The sequence below is a fragment of the Vidua macroura genome, chromosome 15 (genome assembly GCF_024509145.1).
Source record: "Vidua macroura isolate BioBank_ID:100142 chromosome 15, ASM2450914v1, whole genome shotgun sequence".
Classification (NCBI taxonomy): Eukaryota; Metazoa; Chordata; class Aves; order Passeriformes; family Viduidae; genus Vidua; species Vidua macroura.
Window position 1 is genome coordinate 17,773,157 of NC_071585.1, and position 12,238 is coordinate 17,785,394.

Here is a 12,238-nt window from a genome sequence, read left to right on the forward strand (position 1 = left end):
GCTTTGCTTTTGCAGGGATCCCGCTGTCTGATTTCCAGATTTCATCACCTCTAGTCTTGGAATGAAGAAAATGTTTTGTAGGACCTCAGGAAAACCCTTCCTTGTCCCTCACATGCAAATACAGCAGCTCTAAAGACACACCAGGTATTTGAGTACCTTTCCAGTGCAGAGTTTTGCACTCTCATCTTCCCTGAGTGCAAGTTCTGTTCTGTTTCCTATTCCATACCTGTCACTGCCAGGCGTCCCGAAGGGGTGATGATCAGCATTGACCCCGTGATTGCAGAAGGCTGATCAATCACTTCATTATCCTGTACTTAAGTGATCAATCGCTTCATTATCCTGTACTCATTAAGAAGCCCATCGCCCTTGCAGACAGCCCGATGCAGTTTCACCTAATTGGCCCTCGAATCCAAACACCATCCATTGGCCAATCAAGAAACCACCCTTTGGTAAACAAATCTCCGCAACACATTCCACATGTGCACAACAACAGGCACAGCAAGTGGAGATAAGAATTGTTTCTCATTCTCTGATCTCCTGACAGCCTTCCCCAGGACCATGCCTGGGAAGGTTCTGTGCTGCTCTCTGTGGCCAGAGCGCTGCTGCCACGCACACTGATATTTTATTTTCCGTCTCACAGAACCCGAGCATCAGCTTCTGCTCATTTTCCCTTCCCCATATTTCCATGGCATTGCTCCATCCCACAGACCCGACTGTCCAGCCTGGCCAGCCGCTTCAGCATTTTCTCCAGGTGTCACTTGCAGCGATTTGCAGGTGATGCTCTGTGCTCTGGTATGCGGCAGGAGCTGCCGTGCCTCTCAAAGCAGCCACGTGGGCAAGTCCTGCTCTCCCGCTGCTCCTGGCTCAGGGATTCCATGTCAGAAGTGATCGGGGGCAGACTGGAGTGCCAGGGAAGCGCAGGGGGGTGGTTTACATCTCTGACTTGCAACTCCTGGGGCTGTCTGAGAATTTTGGTGTCTTGGGTTTGGTGCACAAGCACAGCCCATTAAATATCCCAGCAAACCAAAGCAGAGGGTGGGGATATCCACGAGGCTGGAAGGCAGCAAATATCCACAAATCAGGTTTTTCTGACATCATGAGGAAACCTCAGAGATTCCCTTTGTTTTCTCATTTTTATCGTTTTCAGTCAAGGTGATCTGTTCTAGGAACTTCTTTATTGAAGCCTCTGAACTGCAAGGAACTTTTGTATTACCTTCCTCATTTTCATTCCTGCCTAATTGCTGGGACCTGGTTTCCAGATAAACAGAATTCAGGATAGGGCTGGATTTGTTCTGTGTCCAGCTGCTCCAAAATTTTCCCCCTGGCAGTCATTCACAATTCTAATTCTGGGAAAATACATTCCCATAACCAAGTATTGAGTAAAAGACACAAATTAGTTTAACAGTGAAGATAATCAGGATGTAAGAGCAGGACATAAATTTCTGTAGGCTCTGAAATTCGTCAAGTGAAAACATTAATGAATGTTCCTATTTAAATGACAGGATTTAACAGACTTCTGCAGTCTTACATTTTACCAGATTTGTCTCATTTAAAGAAAAAAAAAATAGAGCCAGACTGGGGGGTAAATTCCAGTATATGAGGCCACATAGTGGGATACAACTTTTGTATCCCAGCTTTGGATTTTTACCTCTGGACTCAGCCCCTGCTCCACCACAGTTTTCTGTAATTTGGGAAGTACTTGTTAGTCATGGATGCAATAAATTCTCTAGAAAGTTCACCATGGACAAAAAAAAAAAAGAGTGAAGGTTTATTTTAATAAACAAGCACACTGAGTAGCTGAACAACATACAGAAACCAGAATTGTACAGAGAGGGATTAAAAATAAGCACTTAAAATTCAGCTACAAAACCAGGAGAGTCAGAGCACTTGCCTGGGAAAGCTGAAAACATTTGGGGGAAAATATCTGCTGAAGTTTCTGGGTAAAGGAAAGAAAACATTTGATCAACGACGGGGAGAGACTTGGGGCAGTGTGAGAGGATTTGAACTTCAGCCATGGAGACCAACAGCTAAGGAAGGGCTGGTGTAGGGCAGCAGGAGCAGCTGTGCTGCCAGGACAGCAGTGCCAGCCCCAGCTGTGGGGCAGGGAGCAGCAGGCAGGGCAGAGCAGAGCAGAGCTGGCAGTTCTCCTCGGGCTGGGCTGGGCAGGGATGGGCAGAGAGGAGCTGTCCTCAGCACAGCTCCCTCAGCACGCTCCTGCCTGCTTCATCTGCAGGGCCCCTCTGCTCTTCCTGCAAGGAGAAACATCAGCGTTGCACCAAAATCCTCTGGGACCTGTCGGAGTCCAGAGCATCCCTCTGGATGCCTCGAGACCCCAGGGACCTTGGCAACAAGTCAAAAACACTTGTGGCTTCCATTTTAGCCCATGGGAGAGGCTGCCAACCTTATATGAGGAATTACAAGCCAAAAGGGTTTGAGCAGTGTAATAGGGGAATTGACACAGGGTGAAAAAGCAGAATTTTGGGATTTTAGCCCATGGGAGAGGCTGCCAACCTTATATGAGGAATTACAAGCCAAAAGAGTTTGAGCAGTGTAATAGGGGAATTGACACAGGGTGAAAAAGCAGAATTTTGGGATTTTAGCCCATGGGAGAGGCTGCCAACCTTATATGAGGAATTACAAGCCAAAAGGGTTTGAGCAGTGTAATAGGGGAATTGACACAGGGTGAAAAAGCAGAATTTTGGGATTTTAGCCCATGGGAGAGGCTGCCAACCTTATATGAGGAATTACAAGCCAAAAGGGTTTGAGCAGTGTAATAGGGGAATTGACACAGGGTGAAAAAGCAGAATTTTGTGGGGTTTTAGAATGTGATTCAGGGGTACAAGATGGAGGAATCTGGGCGTGCCGTAGCCTTTTCTTCCTTCTTCTTGTCCTCCATGTCTCGGTGTGATGGTGACACTTTTGTATTGGTTTAGGATAGGGACACACTGTCCAACACAGATTTTAGGTCTCGGTGTGATGGTGACACTTTTCTGTTGGTTTAGGATAGGGACACACTGTCCAACACAGATTTTAGGTGTTGGTACAGGAACTGTGAACATGGTACACAGAATTTTGGGTATATAATGTGGGAGACGCCCAGGGCTCAGGGCAGACTGCCATGGCTTCTGTACTAGCCAGACCTCGGCAGGTCAGAGAGAAAATATTTTAGATAAGAAGAAATAAACAACCTTGAAAACTCAGCTTCACACCTTCCAGACCTGTTTGGCTGCCAGGCTAGGGGAAAAAGGACTTTCACACTGCTGGGGTCTTGCCAACCCAACCCCAACAGAGCCCTTTGCTGACAGAGGAGACACCATAAACATCCACTGCAGACATCAGGGCACTGATCTGTAAACAGCTTTCCGTGCAGTGTTACACATTTTATCCACAAACCCAAGACATTGCCAGCACCACTTTGGAATTTTTGTGTGACCTGCATTGGCTGCAGGTGCTTTGTCAGGTCTCTGTTGCTCACTGGACTCTTTACTGCCCAGCTTTACAGATTCTGCTGGGATAGGAAGCTGCTCACACAAACATCAGGGTCATTTTTTAGTGACTCAATCTTATAGTACCTGCAGCAAGTTCCTCACACAAATAGGAATAATTTTTTAGTGTTCAACTTTACAGTGCCTGCTGCAAGTTGCTCACACAAGTATTTGGGTCATTTTTTAGTTCACTATTTTATGTTTCCTGCTAGAATAGGACATTGCTCACACAAATATCCAAGTAGTTTTTTAGTGTCCAACTTCACAATTCCTGCTGGAATAGGAAGTTGTTCACACAAATATCCAAGTAATTTTTTTAGTGTCCAACTTGACAATTCCTGCCTGAATAGGAAGTTGTTCACACAAATATCCAAGTCATTTTTTTAGTGTCCAACTTCACAATTCCTGCTGGAATAGGAAGTTGTTCACACAAATATCCAAGTCATTTTTTTTAGTGTCCAACTTCACAATTCCTGCTGGAATAGGAAGTTGTTCACACAAATATCCAAGTCATTTTTTTAGTGTCCAACTTCACAATTCCTGCTGGAATAGGAAGTTGTTCACACAAATACCCAAGTAATTTTTTTAGTATCCAACTTCACAATTCCTGCCTGAATAGGAAGTTGTTCACACAAATATCCAAGTAATTTTTTTAGTGTCCAACTTCACAATTCCTGCAGGAATAGGAAGTTCAGACCTCAATATCTGGCTCATTTTTAGTTACCTATTTTATGCTTCCTGCCAGAATAGCAAGTCCTCACCCAAACATCACCATCATTTGTTTTTTAGATCACTTGGAGGAACAATCACTGTGTAAAGGCGAAGCACAGGAGCAGAGAAGTACCGAGCCTAAAGAAACCCAGCACTTTTGTGGGGTGGCAGCCCCAGCTCAGTACTCACAGCACAGCCTTGCAGAAGGAACATTTGTTGTTGTAGGTTTTGCCGTCGGAGCCGCAGAAGGGTTGGTAGAGCCTCTCACAGTAGATGGGCCTCCCCTTCTCCAGCCTCCTGTACTCGCTGCAGTCCACCTGCAAGGAGGGCAGCCCTGAGTCTCACACCCCCTGGGCCAGACAGGTAAAAAACTCAGCAAAGAAAGACCTTCTGCCATCGTGGCTTAGGCTGCTGGCTGGGCTGGTGCAGCTATTCTGCTTGCTCCCGGGAGAAAGAATGAAAAGGCAGGTAGCACAACAGTTTTATTCTTGTGAGAAAAAATAAGTTTGCACCTGCAAAACTAAGAAATTGGTCCGATGAGAATCAGTGAAGAGGACGTGTAAACAATCCAAGAATAAAGAGATTTAATGGGTGCACAAAATTGCATTTACTGGCCAATGAACTGACAGTGTATTGTTATCTAGCTGGGTTTGACACAGTGCCTTTAGAATTCCTATAAATATGAGCTAAGGGAATAAAAATTGGCTTTTTCTGCATGAAGAAACTGAGCCCTGTATGCTTTACTGCGACACATCCTCCATGCACAGAAATCATGAATATATTGAATTTTGGGGCATGCTTTGGGAGCAGCACAGGCACCACCTCCACTGGCAGAGGCTAAGCCCCAAAAATGAAACATTTCTGCTCAGAGGTGTGAGTGCTGCTGCCTGTGACAGGGACTGGGCAGGAACAGCACAGCCCCAGAGGAGCAGAGTGCTGGGATTTTTTATTACCTGATCACAACAATCAGTAAATCCAGGTGGGATCAATTCACATCCAGCCCTTCCTTGGACAGCTCAGGACTCCACCACCTCCCTGGGCAGCCCTGCCACTCCTGATCCCCCTTTCCATGGAGAAATTCCTGCTGAGTTGTACCAGTATGGGCCCAGCTCTGTGTGGGGATGAATTTTCTCTCCACTCTGCCAGCACCTTCCTGCTCACCCCAGGAAGGATTTTTATTCCTTGGTGCCTCATTTCTTCCAGACATTGAGCCCAGAGTACTCAGAGAGGATGAAAACCTCATTTAGGAGCTAAAAGTCATCAAAAAAACCTCATAGGGTCAGCATCAAATATATATATTTTTTTTTAAATCTAGACTTCTTTGGCTTAAAATCTGTCCTTGCCCAATTTCTTGCCCAGAATGCCAAACAGGTGAAACCAGCTGGAAGTTGTCAGGGTAACTCCATGGAAAGCCCATAGCCCCCGCTCAGGAACTTCCACTGAAACCTCAATAAACTGGCAGCATTCAATTACAGTGTAACATGTTTCTTTTCTGACCTCATTTTATTATTATAATTTAATATTATATAATTATAATATATAAAAATATATTATATATTATCTATTAATATATAATATATGTTATAACTATAATTTAATTAGAGTTTAACATGTTTCTTTTCTGACATCATATTATATTATAATTTTACATATTATATTAAAATAATAACACATAATATATATTATATAATATATAATAAATAAATATAATATATTAATATATAATATATATTAAAAATATAATTACAATTTTACATTCCAATTTTTTACCTCTAATTCTATATTATATAATATAAATATCTATTATATATTACTATATTATATATAATATAGTAATGTATAATTATATATATCATAAATATAATTATACTTTTACATTCCAATTTTTTACCTCTAATTCTATATTATTTTTACCTCTAATTCTATATTATATAATATATAATATAGACTAAATATCTATTATATATTACTATATAATATATTATATATAATATACTAATGTATAATTATATATATTATAAATATAATTACAATTTTACATTCTAATTTTTTACCTCAAATTCTATATTATATAATATAGAATATAGTATAAATATCTATAATATATTAATATATATTATACATTATTTAATAATGTATAATTATCTATATTATAAATATAATTATAACTTTACATTATAATTTTTTACTTCTAATTCTATATTATTTTTACCTTTCATTCTATATTATATAATATAGAATATAGAATAACTATCTATATTATAGATATTATATATAATATACTACTGTATAATTACATATATTATAAATATAATTACAATTTTACATTCTAATTTTTTACCTCTAATTCTATATTATATTATATATAATATAGAATAAATATCTATAATATATTACTATATATAATACACTAATGTATAATTACATAGATTATAAATATAATTATAATTTTACATTCCAATTTTTACCTCTAATTCTATATTATATATATTATAGAATAAATATCTATAATATATTACTACATATTATATACCAATGTATAATTATATATATATATTATAAATATAATTACAATTTTACATTCTAATTTTTTACCTCTAATTCTATATTATTTTTACCTCTAATTCTAAATTATATTATATATAATATAGACTAAATATCTATAATATATTAATGCATATTATATATAATATACTAATGTATAATTATATGTATTATAAAGATAATTATAATTTTACATTCCAATTTTTTACCTCTAATTCTATATTATACATAATATAGACTAAATATCTACAATATATTAATACATATTATATATAATACACTAATGTATAATTACATATATTGTACATATAATTATAATTTTACATTCCAATTTTTACCTCTAATTCTATAATATAGATAATATAGACTAAATATCTATAATATATTACTATATATTATATACCAATGTATAATTATATATATATTATAAATATAATTACAATTTTACATTCTAATTTTTTACCTCTAATTCTATATTATTTTTACCTCTAATTCTATATTATATTATATATAATATAGACTAAATATCTATAATATATTAATGCATATTATATATAATATACTAATGTATAATTATATATATTATAAAGATAATTATAATTTTACATTATAATTTTTTACCTCAAATTCTATATTATATAATATAGAATATAGTATAAATATCTATAATATATTAATATATATTATACATTATTTAATAATGTATAATTATCTATATTATAAATATAATTATAACTTTACATTATAATTTTTTACTTCTAATTCTATATTATTTTTACCTTTCATTCTATATTATATAATATAGAATATAGAATAACTATCTATATTATAGATATTATATATAATATACTAATGTATAATTACATATATTATAAATATAATTACAATTTTACATTCTAATTTTTTACCTCTAATTCTATATTATATTATATATAATATAGAATAAATATCTATAATATATTACTATATATAATACACTAATGTATAATTACATAGATTATAAATATAATTACAATTTTACATTCCAATTTTTTACCTCTAACGCTCTATTTTTATCCGGGCGAAAGGAACCCACTCACCTCGCTCTGTGCGGCAGCATCTGCGGCGGGAACTGAAGCAGGAGGAGAACAGAGAGCACAGTTAGTGACCTGCACTGGGGGGCAAAGCAGGAGGGCTTCACTCAGCAGCTCTGGATCTTTGACCCCTCCATGCTGTCGTGGGGACAGGACATTTTCATGCTCATTATCCCAACCGTGGTTTCTGTTCCCTGTCCTCAGTTTGTTTTGTCTTCCTTCCCCCCCCCCTGGCTGCTGGCTTGCTGCTCTTGCTTGCTGCTGGCTGCCTGCTTTGCTGGCTCTGCTTTCCTCTCTTTTTTTCTCTGCTTTTCGCTGGCTTGCTTTTTTGCCTTTTTTTTTTTTTTTCCTTTTCCCCGGTGTAATAAAAAGGTCTTTGTTCATTAAAACGAACATTGAAAGAAAATAAGAATTTAAACTGAATAGAGAATTTCAGACTGTGAGAAGAGAAAGAAAAAAAAAAAAAGGGGGGGGTGGTTTGATAAACAACAAGTATTCTGCTTAAGAATTGTGCAAATGCAGCTAGCACAGAAGACTGTGTAACTAACTATATACAAGCTAACTTTTAGGCCAAGGACAACCGGCAAAGAAGATAAGGAGCCTTCATCCCTATGACCACCAAGGGCAGAGAGAAAAAGGACCCCCTAGCAACCAACTGCACCGGCGCAGAGTGCATCGAGAGAAAATACGTCAACCCAAAAAAAGGGGGGACTATAAAAACAAAAAGGTCAAAGGGGGAAGGTGCGCCGTGGCAGAGTGGAGACTCCCCGGCCGCCCAGCGCTGTTTTTTTTGCTTAATACCGCTTGCTTAATAAATTCTTGTTAATTGATTTATCTATAATTAGCCTCCCCAATTGAATTTGTCCATAACACCGGTTTCCGTTGTTCCCTTTCCCCCCCCCCCCCCCGAAGACATCGGACCTGCTCCGGGCAGGAGCTCCCCCGGGGTCTGCGAGAGAAGCTCCGTACCCTCTGCGGCGAAGAGAGATACAGCTCAACCCCCTTGGACTGGTGAAAACATCTGTGGTCATCTTGGGCTATTTCTCTTGTGCTGGGGAGTGTTTTTTGTTGTGCCTTAATAAACAAGTTTTTTCCACTTCCCCTCTGAAGGAATTCCTCCCGAACCCGGTGGTGGGGGGAAGTTGCGGAGGGTTTGGTTTCCTATAAGGGGCTCCTTTGGAGGTGTTTTCCCCTAATTTTGTCCTAAACCAGGACACATGTCCACACTGCCCGGGCCGTGCAGGTGTCAGAACCCACTGAACAATGGGGTTTGGGGCTTTGTTTGCCTCAGGATCCTCTGTCACCTGCTGGAGGGGGAATTAAACCATTGTCCCACTGACAGCCCAGCAGTCAGTATTGCATTTCATCATGATGGACAATAATTTCATCTTCTTTTCTGTTCAATGTCCAGGATTAACTGGTGGTTGAGCATGACTGGGGTTTAATTCCTGGGTTTATCAAGAGCTGGTTTTTTTTTTTTTTTTTGTGGCTGTGAGCAAACCACACGTCCCTTCTAGATCTGTATGTTCTGTCAATAACGAGAATAAAATACAATTGACTGTAAATTGACAATTACAAGACAATAAAAAGCAAAGAATTACGTCCGGATGCTCTCGGGCACTTAAGCCACGACAAGCACGCCTTGTGAACAAAGGAATCACCTTAAAATTGACTGTAAATAACAATGATAATACAATTTGGCTCGTAACCCCACCTTAGGAAGCGTTTCCCTTGCTCCAATGTGGATTTTAAGGTGACTGGCTCCTATTTTTACCTCATTCCTCTGGAACAGAGCCCTGTCCTCAGGTGGGGCTTCAAGGAGCTCCTTCCAAACAATGCTAATTATCCCTCCCACAAAGTAATCAGCTGCTTGGCGTGGCTCCACGCTGCTGACACATTTCTTACTTTCTTTAGGAATGTATTTGTCCCACAATCATCATCCTGGGGCTTCCAGGGGCTAAAAGTACCAGGGAGAGATTGCTGTGCAGAAGGAGCAGGAATGTGTTCTGGAGCAGAGCTCTGGCACGACTTTTTTGGATGAAATTTGGATTTTCTTTCTTTTTATCTTTAAAGGTTAAACTTTCCAAATGTGTTCTGGAGCAGAGCTCTGGCACGACTTTTTTTTTTGGATTAAATTTGGATCTTTTACTTTTTTTTTTTATCTTTAAAGGTTAAACTTTCCAAATGTGTTCTGGAGCAGAGCTCTAGCAATTGTCTTTCAGAGTAAATTTAGCTTTTTTTTGATCTTCAAAGGTTAACTTTCCACAAAAGACTTCCTTCCATAAACCTGTTTACATCCTCACATCAAATACAGTTGTTCAGTATAAAGAAAATGAGCAGAAATAAAGCTCCAGGTCAGGTTTCCATCTCTGTCACCAGAGGCTGACTGAGATTTCATTATTCTGGAATTGGATTCGATTTATTCCACTTCCCCCCAAACATTCAGATGTGATTTTTTTTCTCTGGTAACCTTTTAGGAGCCACTCTGCAAACGGGGTGAATGCAAAAAAAAGGTGTGGCTCAGGAAGTGTTGATTCATGAAGTTTTCAAGCAGACAAGATAAACCAGAAAGTTCAAGGAAGAGATTTCCTGGAATTCTAATGGAAGGACTATTTATTTATTTTCCTGCAGTTAATGAAACACTGAATTATTCCCATCACATTTCATTTAAACTGCTGTTTTTCATAAGAATTTGGGGGTTGAGACAAATTTCAAAGGACCTCAAAAGATTCTTTTGCTTCATAATTTTGCATTTAACATTTTCATTATCTTGCTTCTTTAATGTTCATAATGTTTTTGAACATCTACACTACCTGCAGAGGTGTGGAGTCTTTCAGTTATTTTTAATGCACTTATTTTTCTCTAAAAATACATTTTTTACTGCAAGTTTTTAGTAAAAATAAAATTGCCAAGTAAAGGCTGAAGAAATTCCTCCCAGATCCCTCTTTTTTTAGAGCAACATGCCCCTCAAATCTCTCTGCAGCCTGGAAAAATAAGATTAAAAGAACGTGATTCCCAGCTGTTTTATGTGGCCTGAGCATCAGCAGCTGTCCCCTGCTTGGTCAGTTTGGCAGGGGCAGGACCTCACCAGCTCCCAGCTCCCTCCTCAGACCGAAATTTAAAACCAAATAGATAAAAGCAGGTGGGTTTGAGGCATCACAGCTCTTTGGGGTCGCAGAACACAGCTCTGCAAGGAGCAGCTTCCATCCCCACCAGCCCCAGCTGGCTTAGAAACTGTTATGGTGATAAACGCTAGGATTTTAACTAGAAAATTCCATTTTCCTCCCTCCCACCCCGTGCAGGAACCACCTGAGGACCTTCCAGGGGAGTTACTCACATGCCAGGCACAGGGCGGCCAGCGCCAGGAGCACCAGGGTGACCTTCATGGCTATCCCAGAGCCACCTCAGCTCCCTGCAGCGTCCCCGGAGTGGCCATGGCCAGCTGGGAGCCTTTATAGCCAGGAGCTGGTGATGAAATGCCCGCGCAGGTAATTAGGGAAGGTGTTGCCCAGGGCAGGGTCGGTGGGATGTGTCCTGGGCGCGGGGCAGGGCTGCGTGTCCCGGTGCTGATGGAGCAGGCATTGTCCTGCCTAAGCCCAGCCTAATTAACTGTTCCAGCCCCAGCAGCCAGGCTCTGACTCAGGGCTGGCTGCTCTCTTACTGCCGTGGGGACTCAGAGCTGAACGCGGTTCCCAGGGAAAAATAATCCTGGCTGGGCGTTGGCCAAAATATTCATGCCAGAAGGGCTTGATTCTTATTCTTTGGGGCGTTTTGTGGTTTGAGCCGAGCTGCTCGTGGCCACGCACCGAGCCCTTCAGCTGCCCTGGGAAATCCGTGTTCTGCTTTGTGAAAAACGCCGATCACTTGGTTTTTAATATTTTCAAAGTTTAATAATAATAAAATGGTTATAAAAATAGCAATACAATTAGAGGAATAAAAATTTAGAGTTAGGACAATTACAAGACAATAAAAAGCAAAGAGTTACGGACGTCCGGATGCTCTCGGGCACTTAAGCCACGACAAGCATGCCTTGTGAACAAAGGAATCACCTTAAAAGCAACAGCCTGTTGCATATACAAAACACTTCATGATTATGCATATATTTTATTTAAAATAAGAACTTCATCTGGTACTTGTCAAAAAGTTTCTGTTAATTCCCAGGCGCCTTCGAGTCTCAGTCAGGCTTGAAGAAGTTCGTTTCTGTTGATAAGGAAAGCCATAAATTCCTCTCCTCTGGAAAATTTAGGGGTTTCTGTAATTGTTATCCTTGTGTGAAGAACTCCTTGATTATCCCATCTCTTTCTTGAGCTAGTTAAAAAGCATCTTACATAGTATAGTTTCTATTTTAACATTGTGTTATAACCTAAAAATACATTCAACACACCACTTGAGAGAACTAATACAGCCTAACTTTCCAACATTACA

General features: G+C 39.3%; 1 protein-coding gene across 1 annotated transcript; it reads right to left on the bottom strand.

Moving 5' to 3' along the window:
- Positions 1 to 1,743: 1,743 nt before the first annotated feature.
- On the bottom strand, positions 1,744 to 11,230 carry SPINK9 (serine peptidase inhibitor Kazal type 9). The gene is made up of 4 exons (XM_053991204.1): positions 11,151 to 11,230; positions 7,820 to 7,851; positions 4,386 to 4,513; positions 1,744 to 2,249 (listed from the first exon to the last, which is right to left on the bottom strand). The coding sequence occupies exons 1-4, from the start codon at positions 11,197 to 11,199 to the stop codon at positions 2,204 to 2,206; spliced, it is 255 nt and encodes an 84-aa protein (XP_053847179.1). The 5' UTR covers positions 11,200 to 11,230; the 3' UTR covers positions 1,744 to 2,203.
- Positions 11,231 to 12,238: the final 1,008 nt, after the last annotated feature.